General features: G+C 47.2%; 2 protein-coding genes across 3 annotated transcripts in view; one reads left to right on the top strand and one right to left on the bottom strand.

Annotated features, from left to right (window-relative positions):
• TNKS (tankyrase) overlaps positions 1 to 13,033 on the top strand; it is a 128,805-nt gene extending 115,772 nt beyond the window's left edge. The window contains exons 21-27 of the mRNA XM_041480096.1: positions 316 to 436; positions 1,058 to 1,155; positions 2,524 to 2,598; positions 3,829 to 3,934; positions 4,779 to 4,965; positions 5,714 to 5,870; positions 7,644 to 13,033. Of these exons, the coding sequence (XP_041336030.1) occupies positions 316 to 436; positions 1,058 to 1,155; positions 2,524 to 2,598; positions 3,829 to 3,934; positions 4,779 to 4,965; positions 5,714 to 5,870; positions 7,644 to 7,730 (831 nt within the window). The 3' untranslated portion in view covers positions 7,731 to 13,033. The remainder of the gene's footprint in view (positions 1 to 315; positions 437 to 1,057; positions 1,156 to 2,523; positions 2,599 to 3,828; positions 3,935 to 4,778; positions 4,966 to 5,713; positions 5,871 to 7,643) is intronic.
• A 202-nt stretch (positions 13,034 to 13,235) lies between these two features.
• Positions 13,236 to 20,677, bottom strand: DUSP4 (dual specificity phosphatase 4). 2 transcript variants are annotated; one of them, XM_041480095.1, is made up of 5 exons: positions 20,671 to 20,677; positions 18,265 to 18,683; positions 15,453 to 15,589; positions 14,820 to 15,039; positions 13,236 to 14,684 (listed from the first exon to the last, which is right to left on the bottom strand). In XM_041480095.1, the coding sequence occupies exons 2-5, from the start codon at positions 18,662 to 18,664 to the stop codon at positions 14,299 to 14,301; spliced, it is 1,143 nt and encodes a 380-aa protein (XP_041336029.1). In that variant the 5' UTR covers positions 18,665 to 18,683; positions 20,671 to 20,677; the 3' UTR covers positions 13,236 to 14,298. The 2 variants fall into 2 exon arrangements, with proteins under 2 accessions (XP_041336029.1, XP_041336028.1); XM_041480094.1 differs by lacking the exon at positions 20,671 to 20,677 and having other exon boundaries at positions 14,299 to 14,684; positions 15,453 to 15,602; positions 18,110 to 18,664.
• Between the last annotated feature and the right edge of the window lie 1,300 nt (positions 20,678 to 21,977).

The following is a 21,977-nucleotide window of genomic DNA, read 5'->3' as shown; positions in this document are numbered from 1 at the left end:
TGTGCCAGCATTTCAATGTATCTCCCTTCTACCTAAGTAAAAATGTTTGTGAGAACCTTTGTCGAGAACCAGCTCTTGTTAATTGGTGTGAGTGAAAGTTTTGCACAGCTTCAGGCTGTGGCAGCTGGGTATGGTCCTGTGATAGGGAGAGGTTTGCCAGAAGGTGGCAGCAAGTAGAAGTGAAGCAAAACACTATCTGCCTTTATGCTTTTGGTTGCACCATGGATACTTTCCAATTTCTGAGGTGATAGGTCTCCAGCCTTGAAAGTCAGGCCAGGCTTGACAAGTGATTTTTGTGATCTTTCACCTTTTCAGATAACCCTGGATGTGTTGGCTGACATGGGGCATGAGGAACTGAAAGAAATTGGGATCAATGCATATGGACATCGCCACAAATTAATAAAGGGTGTGGAGAGACTTCTAGGAGGTCAGCAAGGTAAATATGACACTTCTACTGCTAGTCTAAGTGTAGCACACAACAGGCTCCCATAAGTCACTTCCTCTAAATGTAGGTACTGTCACCAGACTTGAAAGCATCTGAATGTCAGGAAAGTGTATTTGCTGCAGACACAGTGCTGAATGGGTTGTGGTAGCTAAAGAATATATTAAGGAGATACCAGATCAAGTGATCACTTGCCTTTTCAGAGAATGGATACCCCTGAGGCAGCTTTGGAAGCTGTTCCCTTTTCTCAGGACCCAGTTTCACCCAGAGAGGAGCTTTAGGATTGATTTGACCTCCATATCTACCCACAGGCCGGTTACATCCTGAAGGATAGGCCTGATAGGGTTTTAGCTGCCCCACGCTTCTGAGATGTTTCTATGGAAAGAGGAAGCAATAAAGGGCAATTATGTCCCACATTTTTCTTCTCTCTTTTAAAGCCTCTGCTGCTAAAGAAAGCACTTTTATCTTTTTGAGGTGGTGCTTATGCCTTGTGTTTATTTTGCATTTCCTGTACTGGGGCTGTTTAAGAAGAACAGTGATGATGATGGATACAAATAGAGCCGGTATTGGTTTTTCCTGTTGATTTTTGCTCCTTTTCATTCCTTCCCTTTGCAGGTACCAATCCTTATTTGACTTTCCACTGTGTGAGTCAGGGGACCATTCTCCTTGACCTTGCTCCTGACGATAAGGAGTATCAGTCTGTAGAAGAGGAGGTAATCCAAGTCTCTTTCTTAGTGCTTCAGGGGCTGTATATTTTTCTTTCCACTGATAACCTGTCAGAGCTAAAGTGTGCAATACATGTTGGAATTGCTAAAATAGGCTTTGGTGTATGAATTGCGTAGATCCGATATGAAGTTTAGGGTTCTTCCTTTGTCCTTTTGTGTAGAACAATGATAGAAATTATTTTGCTGTGTCCTGCCAATTTTATTAATAACTGGTCTCTGCTCACTTAATGCTATTCCAGTTTTATTTTGTTGTTGTGTTTCGGAGCTTATCTTGGACATTGTCTCATAGGGAGGGTTTGCACAGCTTTCTGTAGATAGATGGACCTGTGAGAATTAAAAGCTGTGTGTGATGCAAGGCATCAAGGCCTTGCAATTCTCTTAAGCATTTTCTGTGAACCAGCTTGTTTTCTCATCTCAGTGCCTTAGTTAATCTGTAACCCAGATAAACAGCTCTTGGACAATTGAGAATTGACTGTAATTTTGCCTCCCACACACACACACATGCTCTTTTATTTAAGTAAACTACAGGCACATACCATTTTGAAAGCAAAAATCATAGCAGAAAAAAGACTTCCTGAAGAGTTGTGTTTGGTAGAAACTCCATTTTACTGTGCATTTGCTATTTGTGTCATGTTCCTACACTACAGCACAAAAGTGTTTGGAGTAATTTAAAAAGTCTAGATAATCAGGATTGCTGCCAGCTTAGATGGGCATATTTTTTATTAGTAACTTCATAAACTGGAGTTTGTGCAGATCCTTTTTATAAACTTTTCTGAAGGAAAGGGTCACTTGTCTGTCATAGTAAATTGGAATATTTATTTGAACTATTACAAAATATTGTTGCTGTAGCTGTAAATACTTCTCTGAAAGACAATGAAACTATTTTTGAGCGAATCAGAAATGTTCTTCTAATGCCATAGGAGAAGTGCAGTTATTTCCCTAATACTAAGAAATGCAAACTAAACTCATTAAAATCACATTTATTATTACAATGTAGTGATCTTTTTGTATATTAATTCTCAAAGATTGGGGTTTTTTTTCTAATTTGAAGAAGGTTTTCTAGTTGTATATAATTTTGATAGCAAGTACCATTATTCTTTTTTCTTATGTGGATTTTTATTACAAGATTGGATAATTGCATCATCCAGCTTCCCTGTTGTAGAACAGCATAATGTGTTGGGTGCTTGAGAAATTAGGGTATACCTCAATTTAAAATAGAGATTTTTTTTTTTTACACCATTTAATTAATTTTCTATCAAGAGTGTTGTTGCCAGTGATGTACTGGGACATTGCATGGATACTTTGCCTTGCTAGGAAGGTTTATGTGCTGAAATTCAGTTTTGGGTTTTTATGTAGATGCAAAGTACAATCCGGGAGCATCGGGATGGTGGAAATGCTGGTGGGATCTTCAACAGATACAATGTCATCAGGGTAAGTTTCAAAACCTCTTTTTTTATGAGTTTTATGTGGTGAAGTATGTTAGTATTTATACCAGCAGGCAGAATCAGTTTAATGGTTTGCCCTTTTGTATTTAAAGTTCTTTGTTGAAATGATATTCAGAAACAGAGTTAATGCAAGTGCTGAAATGGATGTGTGCTCTGCACAGGGAATGAGGGAGAAGTGTCACTTGGGCTCCTAAAGGAGTCTGAAGGACTGATGTTGAAGACAGAGGTGGTGAAGAACCTGACTGAATTTCAGAGGCCTGTAACTTCTGTGTTTCACTTTTGCAACACAGATTTATCTTCTTTTCTCAGTGTAGTCTTTTCTTGCCATTTTAAAGGAGATTTGGGGTATGTAGGTGAAAGGATGATCATGACTTCTAATAAGAGGTTTCTGTCTCCCTATAGAGAGACTTTCCAACTTGACACCACCTCCTTTGCCCTTGCCAACTAGAAAAATGCATTTTCCAAGCCATGGTGTTCCAGAAAATAGTGTTGTCATTCTGAGGGAAAATACACTTTCTGGTTTTTTTTTTTTTTTTTTTCCTTGGGAGAAGGAAATAGAGAGAATCAGAACAGAACTTGGTTTCTGAGCTTCAGCAAACCTGTGCTGCCTATCTCTTTGAGAAGTAAGCCTGTGCAGAGCCTTTGCAACTTGATCCAATAGATCATGTGTCCTGTAGTAAACTCTTCTTCCATCCTACTCCCAACCAATGGTGAAGTCCTTTACAGAAGCTACAGTGGTATTAGAGCATGTGGCTGAAATTATATTAATAAATTAAACAGAACCAAAAGTTAGGTTTTTTCATATTTTTTTTCATAAAAAATAAGCCTAAACTAGACAGCAAGTTTCAAAGAGCTAGAGGAGATCAGTCAACAGAGCTCAAAGCAGAGAGGGAAGGAGTTTCAGACAGTTTGTAGTTCTTTGTTCACAGGCTGTGAAGCCTGAAAGTTGTCCTTAAATTGGAGGACTTAGTCTGCAGTTTCACAGTAGTTTCAACTATTTGTAGGTGTGGGCTACAGAGTTGTTTAAGAGACTTCAGCCTTGCATGCGGAACAGCCATGGGGTTTCTTCATAGCATTTATGTGTCTTCCATCAGTTTCCCTGTCAAATTAATGTGAACTCCGTGAAACTAGATTTCATTTCAATTGCAATTCAAATACATGTGAGAGATTGAAATGTTATGGTAAGAGCATGGTTGGATCTGTTGTTCTACTGCAGATTCAAAAGGTAGTGAACAAGAAGTTGCGGGAGAGATTCTGTCACAGACAGAAGGAGGTCTCAGAGGAGAATCATAATCATCACAACGAGCGCATGCTGTTTCACGGTAAGGAAGTAATGTCTCTTTGTATGTGTTGGTATTTAACAAAAAAAAAAAAACCTTGCAAAGACCCACAGGCAATGTTATTGTTGCTGTATCACCATCCTATGCAAGTAATTGTGTTTCTACACTAGAAATGCAGGGGGTGCATTGGGGGTGTCTGTGTGGTTACTGCAATCCAAAAAGCTACACTAGATAAGAAATACTTTTATTATGTTTTGGATTTTTAAGAAAGAGGAAAGTTTTTTGCTAAACTATATCTTAGTCATTTCCAGTAAAGCTGCTGGGATGATGATACATTGCTGTGAGAAAGACATGGTGTCTTCTAAATGAGGGTAGCAACATACAATAAAAGTGTTTTCCCCTGGTGCTTTAGGCAAGCATGAGGGAAAGGAATCAAAACCAACCATGAGTTTCAGCAAGATTTCTCTAGAAATGCCTGCAAATGACAATTGCCTGAAGGTCCTTCTGTCCTAGATTCTTCTGTGATTCTGTATAGGAAATTGGTTTTAGGTATGATTGTCCTGACACCTTGCCCCACCTTAAGCAGTGCTGACTCCTGGAGAGGGTGTGCATTGACAAGATAAATTGCACTGAAATGTGAGTGGGGGGAAAGCCATTTAATGAGATCTGTGAAATGAGTAAGAAATGAGTCACACGTGGGATTTTGGTATATAATGATAAATCCCACACATCACTGCATCCTGCTGGGTATCGCCCCCTTCCAGCTGACTGAGCACACTTTCTGGTATTTAATGGTCTATTTGAGGCAGATAAACTCCTCTTGACATCGAGTCTTGTATTACTATACAACTTAACAAGTATGTGTCTTTTTGTGTCACTGTTCTAGGGTCTCCTTTTATTAATGCTATCATTCACAAAGGATTTGATGAAAGGCATGCATACATTGGAGGAATGTTTGGAGCAGGAATTTACTTTGCTGAGAACTCCTCAAAAAGCAACCAATATGTGTACGGAATAGGGGGAGGAACCGGCTGTCCCACACACAAAGACAGGTCCTGTTACATCTGCCACAGGTAGGAGTCCAGCAGAGTTCCCCACACATAATTCTGGCTGTCCTGGCTTTTTATGATCCTGGCACAGGGTGACATGCAGGCAAAGAAATGCCACTTGAGCTTGGTCATGGCAGGAAAAATGCAGTTTTTCGTTTGTCAAGGTTGAACAAAAATGAATATAAATGCAGCAAGTCCCACAGGAAGGTCAAAAATTACATCTAAGCATGCAGTGAGTATAAATCAAAGTGAGCTGTGGCTCAGGGAAGAGGCTTAAAACAGCAAGTTTGAAAATGAAGAGTCAGGAGAAAATAGCAATTAAACTCCAGGCGCTCTCAGGACAAAACTGCAGCAGTACAGTGGTCAGCAGTACAGTATGGTACTGTGGATCAGATAATTTTGGAGGTAGATAATTTTGGAACAGGACTTAATCACAGCTTTGTTTTGTCCTGGAGTAGATCAGTGTGTTTCTCATACTTTGACACCTGTCCATTCCCTGTTGGTAGGAACACTGAGAGTTTCAGCTTCTTTTGACAGCTTTGTATAAAATGAACTAGAGCAGGCTTCCATGTGAGGGCTAAACAAACTGTGTGTTTTCCCTTTTGAGTGTCATGGAAGATTTTTGTGACAGGTTTTAGAACTCGTTTCTTTAAGTGTTTCTCTAAAAAGCCGTGAGAAATTAATTGTAATGAAATAAAAGACTGAAGTCCTTCTGGAAGCATACAACTCCTAGTAAGATATTTGTAAATTATACTCTCTTTTTTCATTTTAGACAAATGCTCTTCTGTAGAGTGACCCTTGGCAAATCCTTCCTTCAGTTCAGCACAATGAAGATGGCTCACGCCCCTCCCGGGCACCATTCTGTTATCGGCAGGCCGAGCGTGAACGGACTGGCGTACGCCGAGTATGTGATCTACAGAGGGGAGCAGGTAGGTGGGCTAGCAGGGACTGGCTTTATACAGGGACACAGCTGGGAGCTGGAGATGGGCTGTGGCTGCTTTCCAGACCAAGCATGCTGTGGTAACGCTGCTGATTAGGTTGTTGGGTTTTCTTTTGTTTAAATGGGGAAATAAACAGTGAACTGTATCTAGACAGCAAATGTTACTCCTATCCACTGATCTGCTCTGATTTATGCCATGCAGAATTGCCTAATTTCCCCTGTGCAGCACTGATGGGGTCTATTAAGAATTGTAGCTTCTCTCAGTAAGCTGTCTTTCTCCCATTGTGTTTTAGTGGCTTTACTGCAGCATCAAGGTCATAAGCATTTTTGGGGCTCTAGTACATCTTGAGGATTCTGAACTTTTTACCTGTAGATTCCCAGCAGTGAGAGAGACTACTCTTAAATGGCAGCTAGAGTAGCACAGGAGTCTTCAAAAGTTAATTCTTAATCTGAATAACTCAGCTAGACCTTGACTCTATAAAAGTGTTTTGCTTTCTGTCATGGGTGGTGGCTCCCAGATCACCTGATGAAACTGAATAACCACAAATTTGTGATGACAAACATCCCAGGTTCTGTTGGTGTTGCTAAGCCAGTCTCCATCACACCCTGAGACTGTCTTGGTTGGTTGGAGTAAGCTGCTAATAATACCAAGATCATGGGTTTGATCCCTGTATGGGCCATTCACTTAAGAGTTGGACTTGGTGGTGTCCTTGTAGGTTCCTTCCAGCTCAGAATATTCTGTAGTTCTGTGATATTTGAAAAGTCATGGCAGGGACCCCAGTGAATGGGAAAAGGGAGACATCACTTGGATTTTTTAAAAGGGGAGAAAAGTAGACACAAGGAAACTACAGATAGGTGATTCTCACCTTTGTAGCTGGGAAGATCATGGAACAGATCCTCATGGAAGGCACATGCAAGACCAGGAGGTGACTCAAGGCAGCCAGCGCAGCTTAAGTGAGCACAGATTGTGCCTGACCAGTCAGGTGAACTTCTAAGATACAGTGACAATTATGGTCTCACAAAGCCTTCTCTTTTTTGATCAAACAAGCCCATCTCTCTCTCAGCATCTTCTTTATCCTGTGCTTTCTGCCCCTGACTGTCTTATTGGTCCTTTGCTGAACTTGGCTCCAGCTTGTTGGCATCTTTCTTGTATTGTAGAACCTAAAAATTGTGTGTGGTTTTCTAGATGTGGTCAAGGGATAAACAGCAGTCACTGCTACAGCTGGTGATTTACCACAGGATGCTCATAGCCTTTACTGCTGCCAGGACACACTATGGATTCTGCTTTAGCTTGCTGTCTCCCAAGGACCCCATCACCTTTTCAGCTGAGTAGTTTCTCATCCTGCAGTGTGACAAGGAATTAGTCTCAGGTGCCTTTGCCCTTGCTGGGTTCCATGAGGCTTCTGTAGGCCCAGTCTCCTCTCATCTGTTGAGGTTCCTCCAAATGGGACCCTGCCCTCCATCAACTCTAGCTTTGTTCTGGGGCTGAACAGGCTATCAGCTGTCTCCAGGAAACACTGGACAGATGGACAGATGACTTACTGGGTCATGTGCTTTGGGTAGGCCAAGTGTTTTACTGCCAGTAAAGGCCTTTGCACATAGTGCTGGCTGGGTTTGAAATACCCACTTTTTCTTGCATGCTGTGAACATAGAGCTGTTTCTTGTGGTGACCTTCCTGGTCACTGTTTAGTGAAATGCAAAAACTGGAACTTGGTGAGTTACCCTTGCATAAACCAGTTTTTTTCTCTTATTTTACTTTCAGGCATACCCTGAATATCTCATTACATACCAGATTGTGAAACCAGAGGCTCCCTCACAGACAGCAACAGCAGCAGAACAAAAGACCTAGTAGCTTCAGAGCAGTAGAGAAGGATGTGACTTCAATCTTGGACTGGATGGATACATGTTTCAGAAAATCAGTATCACATAAAATTCTTAACATCCTGGAAATAAGCTGTATGTCTTTTATAAAGTATTGCTGTCTTGATGAATATGATAATGAGTAACTCTTGCATACTCAACTGCTACTGTTCCTCTTGAGGAAAGTTTACAAGGGACTGCCTTTTAATAACATATCTCAGGCTCCTAGTCTCTGCAGATACCATGTGTAAAATAATATTGTTTTGATCTAGACCTTGGGAACATTATTGTGCAAATGGAAATCTTTATCGCTGCCATCTCACATGTTAAAATTTCAGACACTACTTTTCTAGTTATTTTATTTGCAGATAAATTACATTAAGCCCATAATTTTCTTTTCAGCGTACACCATTCATTTCCTGTTTTCAAGAGATCCTATTTATTCTCCTTTTGTATTCTGAAGTTGAGCCAGAACTTTCTTGAAGATATTTTGCACAAAGTCAAGTCGACTGAAATCATTAACAATGCAATATAAATTTCATCTGAGGAGGGGCTAGGTCAAGTTATTCAATATTGGGGTTTTTTTCACACCTCTGAGCAAACGATAACACGAGTGAGTGGAACTTTAGAGTGGAAACAAATGATGTCAGTTTGCTGCCTTGTCTGTGTGAGTTTTCTGGGGGAAGCCCTGGGAAGTGTTTGCAAGGGTAAAACCAGCTCTTGTGCTTAGAAGAACTTCATGAAACAGGTCCGTGCCCTCTGCTGGCATCTCTAAAAGAACATTTTGTAAGGCTCCTGTTAAGTACAATGCAGCTTTAAAATGTTCTCCAGTTACAGCAGGGTGTGGTTTTGCTGGGAGAAGCAGGTGAAAAGTCAGAAGATTTCATACAGGAGGGTGCATCTGGTTCATGTTCCCCTGTAAGATGAGACCCAGTAAATGGGTTTCAGACTGGTAAGGGAGAGTGTATTACAGCAGTTTCCTGTCACATCTTTGTGTGTGACATCACAGTTGAAGAGCTTAAGGGATTTACAAAAGTAATAATTTTTTTTAAATATCAATTTTACATTTTGATGAGAACAAAATTTTAAAGTACCAGTTGGCAAGCAGATTTGTTTGCAGGTATACCAGAGAACGAAGTTAGGATTTATTCACTTAATGCCCTTCTTCCCAAATTCCCAGGTTTATTTTGCTGGGTAGGAGAAAGTTATTTTTAAGCATTGCATAGCACAGCATCAAACAGTTTCAAAAGTCCCTCTCATGGTGGATATGGATTTAACAAAAATAGAAACTGTGTTTTTTTTGTGGTGTTTTACAGTTTCAGAGAAGGTTGAAGATCAAGACCTGTTAATTTTTTTCCTAACAACCAATACCAGGACATGTGCTTCAGTGTTGACCATGTAACCTCTGGAGGAAAAAAATGTTCCTTTGTACACAACATGTGGTACATCAACCAGCACTATTTAGTATCTGATGATCCAGTTCATGCATTCAGTTTTTATCCCCCTTAAAGCAAGAAAGCAGCAGAATAGCGTGCTCTTAGTTCATAAAAATATACATGCTCCCCCCAAGTGGGGCTTTGCAACATGTTTGTATAAAACAGACTTAATCCTGAAGAGCATTTCACTTTCAGCATTAAGACATGACATTTTTATTGTTAACGTTAAGGCATTAATGTTGAAGCAAGTCATCCTCACAAGAAATATCACCCACTGTAAAATCAGTCATTTGATGCAGTATGGCTACCTGAACATCATCTGTTTGTAATATCTCTAAAGGAAACCTTAGAAATAGCAATACTCCAACAGAACTTGAACTCTTACTTTTCTTGAGCTGACAGTGGATATATGGTTCTCGCTTCATTTTGTGACCTGATTAAATATGTAGCTTTAAAGTCCCAGCCAGGCTCTAGCCTAGTTGTCCTTTTAAACAAGTTTCATTGATAAAATTGGGTGCTTGTATTTTGGCTACTTGTTTCATAGTGTTAGAGGATTGCAAAGATCACCACTAGGCTTTGAAGCTTTGTATTCACCATTTAAGTTTGGGGGTTTGTTTTTCATTTAGTTAATAACAGAGTGAGGGGATGTGCCTATCTGCTCTAGGGTTTCAGATAGCAACCAGAGCGAGTGCTGCTCTCCATCCCCAGTTAGACATAGGTTTAAATGGTGAAACAGCTGTGCTGCTTAGGTGAGCAAAATGGTTAATGTGGGCGTGAAAGTTAAAAGCTTTACATCTTGCAAAAACAAGAACAAATCTAAAAAGGAAAACCCCACCGAGCCCGCACCGGATGCTGTTCTTGCTTGTTGTTTCCGATGTGCTGGTTGAACTAATGGCTAGTCTGGATTCCTTTTGCAGGCTGAAACTTCTAGAGTATAAAAATAACCTGGAGGAGACTGAGGGGAGACCTCATTGGGGTTTTCAACATCCTCACGAGAGGAAGTGGATGGGCAGGTACCAATATCTTTGCTCCCACGACCAGTAACAAGACTGGAGGAAACAGCATGAAGCTGAGTCAGGGCAGATTTAGGTTGGATATTAGGAGAAAGGATTTTCACCCAGAGGGACCCCAGGGAAGTGGTCACAGCACCAAGCCTGATATTGGATGACACTCTCAGGCGCATGGTGTGACTCCTGGGGCTGTCTTGTGCAGAGCCAGGAGTTAGACTCAATGATCCTGATAGGTCCCTTCCAACACAGCATACTCTGATTCTACTTTCCAGTATCTTTGAACTGCCAGTGTTAATGTTTCTGATGTTCTGTGCAGAGTAAAGGTGCTGTGTGAGGAAATCATTTTGCAGTGGTTTTTGTCTCGTAATGACGTGATCTCATATCCGTTTGTGGCCAGACACAGAGGAATACCCAGGCCTGATAATGCATCTGCGTGTTGTAGACACCTGTGCAGTAGTAGCAGATGTTGTCATAGCTGCTCTTACAGTTCAAAACAAAGTGAGGATCTGCCCATCAATACCAAAGTTACCCGTTAAAAACCCGGTCATGGTGCTTTTGGCAGGCTGTTAACGGTACAGAGGCTGCTGCTTCAGCTGGGGGAGTTAACTACAATGGGACCTTAAAAGTGCTCTGACCCCATAACCAGGCAGTTGCTGCCTCCTGAGAAATGAAGTCTTGGACCTCCTGAGAAGAGCAGTCCCCTGATATGGGGATGCTCATTTTGCAGCATTGGATCACTGGTGGGAGGCACAGTAGGAGCTGAGGGTGTAAGAACACTGGGCTAGGCCCTCATAGGCTTGGGAGACCAGGGACAGATCTTGGTCTCTGCTGGCACCAAGAACAATGTGTCTCTCAGGCCTGTTGATTTTTGTCAGTGTCCCTTTGAGGCAGCATTTTGAAACTTCTGTGTAGTTTTGCAACAGAACTTTAATAGGCAAAACAGAAAGAAAAGTCACCACCTAACAAAGGAGGAGGGTTCTGCTCTCCATTGCTGAAACTGTTTCCGTGAGACTGATGACTTAGATACCTGGTGCAGAGTGACACTGCAGTCTGATTGCTGTCAACAAAACTTTTGTTAGGATTAAAAGCAGACAGTACAGTACCTTAATAAGGTATATTTTATTTTTTCATTCTTATTTTTATCTACCAGTTGTGTTTGATCCCAGCTCCATAGAGACTGTTACAAACCTCTTGTACTAGTTCCACCATGTTGCAGTCACTATTGATTTTCTAACCTCTGTTTCGAGTGTTTGCACGTGATGCAATTGAATCCCACTGCATTATGCAGCAGGAATTTATTTTGCCTGCAAACTTAAACTTTGCTTGTTTGTTATGGGAGTACCCCAAAAGAAAACTCTACACTTAAGCAGAGAGAAAACCCTGCAAAATGTTCTGCACTGTTGGCTGTGGTGGCCAGCAGACACAGAAAAGGGATGTGCTGTATGGGAGGGAGTAGCTCCTGGAGAAAGGCACTTTCTTGGCTCTGGAAACCAGCTGCTCCTACTGTTTGTTCTAGGTTGGAGGAGGTGTCTGCTCCCTGTGAATGTGTGAGGTGCTGAGGTATGCAAACATGTTGTGCCACTGTGTGGCCTGTGTCAGCTACTTAAGACAGTGGCAAATCTCAAAAAAGCCTCCTGCATCCCTGCAAGGACAGCAGTTTAATGCACTGTCTGCAATTTCCATATGGGACTGTTAACAGAAATTGCCCTGAATAGGATTTTTCAAGATGGGTGAAAGGAAGGGTCCAGCCACAAAACAGATTAGTTTGAACATTGCTAATCATTCTCAGAAGCTGAATGTCAGGAAATATGTGAATTATTTTCAGTGGGATTCTCTGTTTCCATGCTGCTTTGCTGCAGAAAGTCCAGCTCAGAAATCCAAGAGGACACACATCTAATGCATGCTTCAGTTATGTTAAACTGAATATTTGTGCAGCAACGTAAGCTATGCTGCAGCCTGGATAGGGAAGACCTGGGAAAGCACATGCTCAGTTCTTGCCTCATGTAGCAACTGGCTTGTGAACCTCCACAGACTTGAATCCATTGGTGATCAGAAGTGGCGGCTTGGCACAGTCCAGAGCATGTTCTCCTGGTCGTTCCAAGAGTGGCAGGACAGATGTGCAGAGAGGGAGTGGCAGTGTTCCCACCACTCTAAACAGAGTAAATATGAAACCCAGGGGATTAGGGAACACTGTATGTGTGTTAAAAGTCTCTGAAGCAAGGTGAATGAGCCTGGGAATCTGTAGGGGACATGGGAAGCAGATGCATTTCCATTACACTGACACATATGCCTGTCAAGTCACATTATCTGACTGGTTTTGATGTATCGGTCTTGCTGAACGTGTTGGTGGCAAGTTTTAGTGCTGGTCCCATTAATTACTAATGTAGATTATTAGAATCTCTGTTACTACAAGATAATTTTGACACTTTCTTAACATCTGCAGAACTTGCTTCAGCTTTGGAAATTGAAATGGGGATTTTCTGTGCTGCAGTCCCAAGAGCTTGTGCATTGTCATTCCTAATTGCTTTCTCTGACAACCCAGATGGCAATGTAGCTGGGGGTTGAATTTCTAGACCTTTTTTGTGTAACTTGTTTTCATAACTAGCCCTGTATTTGTCCTCTCTTGGTTGCCAATTACCTGGAGCTGGGATACCATTTATTTATTTCTTCTTTTACCTTCTCTCTCAAAGTTGAAGATGATAGGCAGTTTCTCAGCCTACCTACATGGTGGACTTTAGGTAACATCTCTGTAACAACTGAGTTTGATCTATAAGTGTGCTTGGCTAAATGTCTGATCTGCAATACTTGTAATAGTTTAAAAGTCAATAAATACATTTTTAACAGTTGCTGTGTGAAAATTGAATGTGTGCACAACCTGCTGCTCTGTCTCAATTTTAGGACAAATTTGCTCCAGCCAAACTGTTGAAAACAGTTTTATTTTTATTTTCTCCAAACAATGTTTTCTCCCTCCCTCAGGCAATAAATAAAAAGTTAATTTCTAGAAAAAAAAAAACAAAAAAACAAAACCATACATATGTACATCAGCCACACAGGCATCTTGTGTGTTGGACTGGACTGGAGGGAAGGACAGAGGTAGGGTGGGAAATAAGGCTCCAGGTGGGTTGAAGATGAGGCATTTTCAAGGCTTGGACCAAAAGCTGCAGAAATGTTGCACAGGTGAACAAGACTCAGCACAGGAAAACGGCTGGTCATGAGGTGGGAGAAGCTTGAAAATGCTGGATGAATGACACCTCTGGGCCAGCCTGTCCTCCACCCCACAGCTTCCCTCCCTATTATAGTCCGCCCATGCCCCATCCTGCTTCTTTTGGAAGAGCAGCAGTAGGACTGGTGGAGAGGAAACTGAACAGAGTAATCAAAAGCAGCCCAGACTGCTGCCCCAATCCCTTATTTCTCATCTTAAAGCCACAGGAGATTGGACCTAAGTTTTCTAGAAACCAGCGATCCACAGAGGCAAGAAAAGAGGCATTTCAGACTACATCTCTCCCTCCAAACCACTTCTCAACCACAGAGATTGCTCTTCCCCTGGAATAGGCTCAGCTGGCGACTTGGCAGGTGCCTCATCTCCCCAGCCACTGGCAGGGCTGAGGTTGAGTGCAGGCAGCCCTGTGCCACCACTCCTGCTCGCACCAAGGCCCTGCCTGCAGCTCTGCTAGTCCGAAGTGTACCTGGCTCAGGTAAGCAGCACCCACCACACACACACAGGTCTCTCTGCAAGAGGGAAGGCTGCTGCACAATAAAAACAGGGAATGCTCCCTTGTCAACCTAGATGAGCTGGGGCCACAAACATGGGAAAACAAGACAGTAAAATAGGGATGGAAACACGTGAAGACCAGGCACTTGAGGAAACCCAGTATACTATTTTTTTCCTCCCCCAAAGAGCCTGGACAGTGTCAAGGTTTGTGGCTTTTACAACTTCGTGCTCTCAAAACATAACAAAAAGCAAACAAACCAAGATGAGGTAAGAAATTTCTCTACGAAAAAGATGCCGAGTCCAGGGTGAATGGCAGTGTCCGGCACTATTGCTTAACATCACGGGGCTCCGCGCCCCTGCACGCCTGGCACTGCCTGCCCGGCTGGCCTCGGCCCTGAGCTAACAGCTGGGCGATGTGGTGATGGGGCTGTGCAGGTAGGGGAGGCTGCTGGGGGTGGCATGGACACCGACAGACACCGGGAAGCTGAAGACAAACTGCGAGGTGGGGGTGGAGGTGGCCTTGCCCCGCTCCCGCAGCGTCCCCGAGGGGCTGACGGCCTCCACTGCGTATGAAGTGGCCAACACCTGCGACTCGAACTGCAGCAGCTGCCCCATGAAGCTGAAGTTGGGGGAGATGATGCTCCGGCGCTGCTTGACAAACTCGAAGGCCTCCTCTAGCTTGACACGCTTCTTCATCATCAGGTACGCCAAGCAGATGGTGGCCGAGCGGGAGATGCCAGCCTGGCAGTGCACCAGGACACGGCCACAGCACTCCTTCACTGAGTCTGGAAGGCAACAAGGGTGAGATGTGAGACCCACACCCTGCCACCGGGGCCCAGCCCCTCACCAAACCGGCGGGTGCTGGCTGACCTCCCTCCCGCCGGTGCCACCAACAGACACGTCTCTGCACAGGCACTCACCAATGTACTCGATTGCCTCCATGAACCAGGAGCTGATGTCAGCTTTGTGGTTATCCTCCACAGGGATACACTTGTACTGGTAGTGCCCCTCGAAGTGGTTGGGGCAGTCTGAGGAGACGTTCAGCAGGGCTGTGATGCCCAGCGCGTCGAGCATGTCCCGCCGGGCTGCGTGGTAGGCGCTGCCAAGGTAGAGGAAGGGAAGGATCTCCACAGGCCCACCCTGTGACAGAGGAAAACAACAGGTTGGCCAGGGGACAGTGGGAGGCAGGACACACATCCAGATGGCTTGGAAACATGGAGCTGTGCAGCAACCTGGCACCTGATCCAGGGCCCTCAGAAGAGGGAGCAGAGGTTGCCTTCCTGAGGTGCTAAACCTGTGTCAGCCCTTCCTCTCCCTCTCTTTGTCCTGTTCAGAAACAGGCAGGTGTGGGTTAAGAGTATGTGGGCTTGTCCACTCTGTGGGCAAGACACCCTGGGTTTAGGAGGACCGCCATGCTTTCCCATGAGAGGAAAGGAAGCAGGGCTCTGGCTCCACAAGCCCCAGCTGAGGGAGAGCAGAGAGACTCCCATTGGAGCAGGCTGCAATGCTGGAAGGGCAGTCAAGATAGCTAAGCACTGGGCTTTTAGACATACCTGGTCATGGAAGGGGGTCCCACAGGAACTGCAGCCCAGATCCAGGGGCTCAGCGCTGGTGGGGGGTGACACATTGCTCAGGGACTTGGTTTTTGCGCAGAATTCAGGGTACTCTGAGGAGAAGCGCTCATAGCCCCCTGCAAGAAGAGAGGCACAAAGTGTTATCCCAGACCGCATTCACAGGACTGCAGAACGGCGCAGCCAGAGATGCCCTTGGCCACTAGATGATGCTACAGCGATGGAGAGTGGTCTCCTGCCCCAGAAGGAGCAGTCAGGCTCTTGGCAGCAAGGGGGGAATCCCTGAGGCCCCATCATTCCCTTGGAGCAAGAGCACCAAGAGCAATGATCTTGGCCACCCAAAGTCTCTGGTCCAGGGATCGGTCCCCTGCATACTGCCAGCCAGAACTCCAGACTGAGGCCAAGGTTGCTCTCTGAGACAATGAAGAGAGGATTTATTTCCAGCATACTCAGACTTAAATGGGAAAAGCTGCTCCGAGGCCAAAGATGGTTCAGTTCTCATCTTCTCTTGACACATCATTTTGTCAAAAAAGACCTGCAGGTCTCCCATTCCCAGCTTGACCCTCCAGCTCAGAGCTCCCAAAACAACAGACCAGGAAAGCCCTGGCTCTGGCCAGGTGCAGCCAAGCTGCCCTCTGAGAGAGGTTCTGCTGCTTCCCAAGGACACAGGTGCAATCTGAACATGGAGCAGCTTGTTCCTCTGCCCTGCTCCCAGGGGGATAAGCACAGGGGATGTCAGGGCTTTGTCATGGCAGACAAAACAAGAGCAAACCCCCTGAGTTCCCAGGACAGGGAAACTGCGGTGTTGGCCTGCCGATAAAGACTTCTGGTGAGATCTCCTTCTCTCAATCAAATCAAATCAACAACCCTGACATCCTTTTAAGGTCTGACTTTGAGCCTCAAAATCAATGAAAATCAAGTACTTTACTATCACCACAGGACTCCAGCTAGATCAAGCCCTGACTCCCGGGATGGTTCCTGAAGACTCAAATCAACTGCAGCACCTATGCCTGCAGATTTTGGCTTACATACAGCAGGACACATCCTTCTTATCCAGCCTTAGCTCTGAGACTGCCCTGAACAAGGCTGGATACTCAAAACAATGGATGAAAGCTTCTCAAGCAGCCCAGGAATCCCTGGGCAGCCAGAGCCCCACACTGCCAGCATCCCAATGTCCTTTGTGGTTTCCTCCCCCTACAAAAGGAAGGGCTCTAGCACCTTAAAGCAGAACCGTGCAGATTTATCACTGCATTTGCTTTGTCCCTCCCACGCAGCCAGGACACTTTGCAAAGGCTTCATTTCCCTGGCCTGACATCCCTTTACAGTCCTACTGCTTCGATTTGAAAGAGCATCCAAAACCAAGAGCCTTTGTTAGACAACTCCAGGGATCTGGTCCTAAAATCCCTGCATCTACCATATTGCACTGCAGGGGTCATCGCACCATGAGAGGGAAAAGCTGCCCAGGCTGATGGGCAGAAACATTTTGGAAAGAATTATTCTTGGAAAGTGAAAGAGACCTTTTCAAATGTTTCTCTTCAATGAATCTCATCAGATTCATTGATCCAGCAGCTCCTGGCTGCTCACTCCAGCCCTGCCCGGTGCAGGAGCCAGGCAGAGCAGGTGCTCATGGCCAAGCTGCTTCACAGGGAACCTGGCAGAAGCCTGACCTGCACAAAACACTTCAGGATCTTCATCGTGACCTGCACCCAACAAATGTGCACTTGGGCATGCACAGCTCTGGCTTAGCGTAGTTCTCCTGGAATCTGAGCAAGATCATTTTAGTGGCTCTGTGGAACTCAAGACGACTGTAGTGCTGAGACTGAGTCTCTCGGGGCCCATTCCTCAAAAGGGCTCCCATTCCAACCAACCTCCCACGAGAACCACAGAGGCACCCGAAGCTCTCAGCTGACAAAGGCCACCCTTGAAGCAGGGCAGCATTTCCTGCCACACGCGTGGCTCCAGCACCACGCTGGCTCACGGTGAAGGAGCTCTGCTCCTGAGCGAGTCCTTGCTGTGCAGGCACTCCCGCAGCAGCACATCGTATCGCATCCCTGGAACAGCTCCTGCTGCTTTTACTGTATTTAGTACAACTGAAGTGCGAGTTCCTCCATCTATCAAGCCTCTTAATGGATTTGCTACTCTGCATACACATCCTCACCCCTGCTGTAAGTAAGCCAAGGAATAAATTGACTCTCAGGCTGTAAACAAAAAAGAAAAAGCTCCACAGAGCTCATCCAGGAACCCCAGCTGAGCATCCCCCGCCCCTAAATCATCTCACGGCAATTCTCAGGACCAGCGGCTCCAAATGCGCACAGCTTCCCATTTAACACACGGCAGCGGGGGGAAGCCCTGATCCCTGCTGTAGTCGCAGAGGGAGCACAGAGGCATCCCCGGCTTTTCAGCCCGCTGCAAGGGGACATCGCCGTGACAGCGGCTACCTGACCCTGCACAAACACCTCCTCTGCACCGCGGGGCTGGACTCAAACAAAGCGTGGGGGGATTCCCCGCACACACTCGCTTCCCTCAGCTCCCGCCCCATGCCCCTGAGCCGGTTCAGACCGCCCGGGCACCCACGCTCGGGGCCCATGGCCGCGCTGCGACCGTCCCGGGAGCGCAGCCCCTCCCGCCGGCTCCCGAGTTCTGCGGGACGGCCGGAGGCGGGACAAGGCAGCGCCCGGCCCGGGGCGCGGCGAGCCCGGAGCCCCATTGCCGGGCGGGGGCAGCTGTCCGCGGCCGGCTCCCCCCGCCGTTCCCGGTGTCCCGCCGTTCGTTCCCGGTGTCCCCCCGGCGGTACCTGCCAGGAGGCGGATGTCGGCGCGCGCCGTGTCGCGACGGAGCGCGCGCACCACGAGCGCCACGGTGCTGTCCTCGCGCAGGGCCTCCGCGCGCGGGCTGCGCTCGTCGTACACCACGACGGCGGCGTAGAGCCCGGCCCGCAGCCGCGCCCGCACCTCGCCCTCGGCCGGCAGGATCTGCTCCAGGCTCACGGCGCCCTTGGCCCGCCGCCGCACGATCGTGTTGCAGCGCACGTTGAGCGCCCCGCGGATGTGCCCGGCGCTGTGCGCCAGGAAGGGGCGGCAGTCCAGCACCAGGCACCGCGCGGCGCCGCCGGCCCCGGCCCCGGCCTCGTCGCGGCCCACGAGCCGGCGCAGCGCGCTGCCCTCCATCTCGCGCAGCCCCTCGGTGGCCACCATGGCGGGGGAGCGAGCGCCCCTCGGGCCCCGCGCCCCCGCCCCGCCCCGCCCATTCGCGGCGCGCCGGGGCCGCATGAATGGAGGGGAGGCGGCGCGCGGGCCGGGCGACGTCACCGCCTCCATTCACAAAAAAAAGGAAATCCGTCCGCGCCGCCCGCCGGCCGCGCGTTGTGAATGGGGGAGAGCGGCGGGCCTTTGTCACCGCCGGGCAGCGCCGTGTCACCCCCGCACGGACCCCTCCGGGTCGCGCACGCTGCACGTGCACATGCTGCGGGGCACGCGCCCGTCTGCACAGACACACAGACACACAGCACACACACAGACACACACACACACCACAACACACACACCGACACACACACACACAGACACACACACACACACACACCCAGGCACACGCACACAGGCCGGGCACACGCTGCGCACATTCCCACATTCCCCCTCCTTTGTCCCCTTGCTCTGTTCCCCTTGGGCTGCCTGCCGCGGCGGGGGGCACTGAGCAGGGCCCGAGGTCGGCTCCGCAGGGTCCCCCTGGTCCTTCTGACTACGGATCTTTCACGGGCACGCTTCCCCTGTCAGAAATCGGCCTCTCATTAGCTGCAGAGCCCTGGAAACACTACAGCACCTGCCTGTGATGCAACTCTGTGGACAGGGCTCTTCGATGTAATTCCTCACACAGAGGAACTCTGTTTTCGGCTAAAAGCCTAAGGAGTAAATGCACAGCCCTGAAGTGTCCCAGGAGGGTCTCCCCATAACCACCAGCCAAACGCCGAGCAGCCATTTCACCCCAAAGTCCCCTTTTGGACTGCTTTCAAACAGAAGCAGCGTCCAAACCACAATGCCAGCAACGATGCTCGGGGCATTTCCTGCAAACAGATGCCGGCCAGTGCCAGGTGAGTCTGCTTCAGAGACCTGGAGGTGTTCAGCTATCCCGATGTGGACCTGGATGTGGTGTGTGTAAGGTTAGGGGCCCAGTGGTGATTCAAGCCCTTCTGCCCCGTCACTGCATTTCACAGAGGGCAGCACTTGGAGAGGAGCTTGCCTTCCCCTGCCCTGTTCACCCGGAGGTAACACCTTGCTCAGTGTGCCTGCCTGGGAGGAAGGCAGCCGAGCACACACGTGCAGGAGCTACAGCTGTGACACTCCTGCGTCCTTTAGCCTCTGCTCTCTGACCGCGGCTGGGCTCTCCCTCGGCCTGAGTCAGCCCGATCTTTGCACCTGTGGCTCGTGTGCCGTGCCAAGCTTTTGCCAGCCAAGCCGAATCAGATGAGCTGTGGGGGAAACACAGCTGCCATTTGTGCAATACATCCCGCTCCAGGAATGCATTAGAGCCTGTTGCCTCATACAACAGGGCTGCAAGGCTAATCATCTCCCATTCCAACCTGCATCAAACACAAGAACAGCAAAACCCTATTTCTGCTGAATTAAAGCAGACTCTGGCTGGCCAGTGACATACCAGATATATTCTTTCTTCCTTTAGAGAAAGCTGTCAGAGACAAAAAACTCAAACTGAGAATTTGATTACAAATAAATGGAAAATTACGCTCTCATACCAGCAGTACTTGAACTCAAGTTGGATCATCAAAATGTCTTAAAAAGTTTTGGGCAAGGCCTGATACCAAAATACGTTGTTTTATTTGTTCCCCTTGGGCAGATGTTGGCCACCACCCCAGGATGAGCTAGCCTGGTGTCTCCAATGCCCTCTGCACTATTCAATTCAGTTTTACAATAAAATTGGATAACCAAGGGCACAATGTGTATGTCCTTGGAGGCAGGCTTATCGTCCTAATTTTTCCCTCTCTCATCCAGTGTGTGATTGGGACAAACTGATCTGAGGGGGGAGAGGAGGGCGATATTGCCATGGGTGCAGGAAAGGGCATTTGGGCTGATGTCCCTGGATGTTTGCAACAGCACTGATGGAGGACATTATTCCAGGGTGGAATGTGAAAAGATGTGTGTGCATGTGCATCTGGTGGAGTTTTTCAAGTATTTCCATGTGCCTGAACCCTTTCCCCACTCTTCCTGCTGCCTGTCTAGATGTGGCAAGCTCTTGGCTCTTTCTTTCTGGAAAATAAACTTCACCCAGCCAGGCTGCTGGGAATCCCACTGTGCACTCCCACTGGGCATTGCTGTGCTCCAGGCTGGTCACCTCTGGAGCTGGTGCTGTGCTGGGGCTGGTGGCTCACAGACGTGGAGAAATTGAACCCAAAGGCAAGAGCGCCCAAAATGAACCAAGTCAAGGCCAGGATACACCACTGGGGGAGAAGAGGTCTCTCCCTCACTGCAGTTAGCTCAAGAGGAGATCTAATTAACTTTTTTAATAGAGGTATTAAGATGAGAGTCACTAAAAATGCTTGCAAGGCAGAAGCCACAAGTCAAAAGAAGCAGCACAGCTACGTGGGATGGAGGGCAGGGCATATGGAAAGGGTTGGGAAAGGGGGTGGGGATTGGAGACCACACGGCTCCATGCCTGACTTTGCAAACCCAGAGAAGTGTGGAAGCTAATATTCCTGTCAAACAGCATCCGTATGGTGCAAACTGAAATATATCCCGCTGGAAAACAAACAATCAAAAGAAAAGAGAGAGAGAGCAAGAGACATTCATTTCCTTTGCAGCAGAGTCAAGGAATCATCTTTTATAGGGCCCCGGCCAGAAAAGGCAATTGTTGAAAGGGTTGAAGGGAAATGAATTGTCAAAGGAGGCACATATTTGGATGATTAAATGTCAATATGTACCTTGAATTAAGAAAAAGGAATTTACACCTCATCTCACTGTGGCAGTGAAAACCAAATTAGAGTCAGACTGTAAATTTGCCAGCCAATTTGTTGGGCTACCTAAAGGCTTTTTCTGCCCAGAGAAATGCCAAAGCATAAGTTCCCCTGGGTGGGCAATAGTTGCTGTGGGCAGCTCTAGGTTGCTGAGCTCTGTGAGCCCTCTGGGCTCCTCCAGGCTTTCCTGGCTCTGCTCCCCTGGCTCCCGGCCCCAGTGTGCACTCAGGGAGTCCTGATGTGCTGTGTCACGCTGCAGGTCTCAGCTACCTGACAGATGTGCCTGCCTCTGTGCCACTGGGCAGGAACTCCTGCCAGGACTTTGTTATGCTGGAGTTTTCCCAAGAGCTCGACTCCCTGCATCCTCCTGGTCAGCCAGTGCAGCTGTGGATGGGCAAAGCACAGAGCTACATCCTCACTGCTCTTGGCACGAGACAGAAGTTGCAGCGTAAAGATGCTGCCACCTTTCCCTGGCTGCTCCCAGCAGCTAGCCAAAGGGTTGAGTGGTTTGCCCTGGCATGTGCAGGAAGCCTTTGGCAGAAATG

The sequence above is a fragment of the Pyrgilauda ruficollis genome, unplaced genomic scaffold (genome assembly GCF_017590135.1).
Source record: "Pyrgilauda ruficollis isolate IOZ18807 unplaced genomic scaffold, ASM1759013v1 scaffold5, whole genome shotgun sequence".
In the NCBI taxonomy this organism is placed as follows: Eukaryota; Metazoa; Chordata; class Aves; order Passeriformes; family Passeridae; genus Pyrgilauda; species Pyrgilauda ruficollis.
This window is presented reverse-complemented; position numbering and strand designations above follow the sequence as displayed.

Excerpts from the sequence above, each read along its gene's own strand:
- DUSP4 (XM_041480094.1), bottom strand. The coding sequence starts at position 18,664 with ATGGTGGCCACCGAGGGGCTGCGCGAGATGGAGGGCAGCGCGCTGCGC. Across the intron at positions 15,040-15,452 it reads GGACCCCCTTCCATGACCAG|GGTGGGCCTGTGGAGATCCT; the intron begins GTATGTCTAAAA and ends CCTCTGTCACAG. Across the intron at positions 14,685-14,819 it reads GGAGGCAATCGAGTACATTG|ACTCAGTGAAGGAGTGCTGT; the intron begins GTGAGTGCCTGT and ends GTTGCCTTCCAG.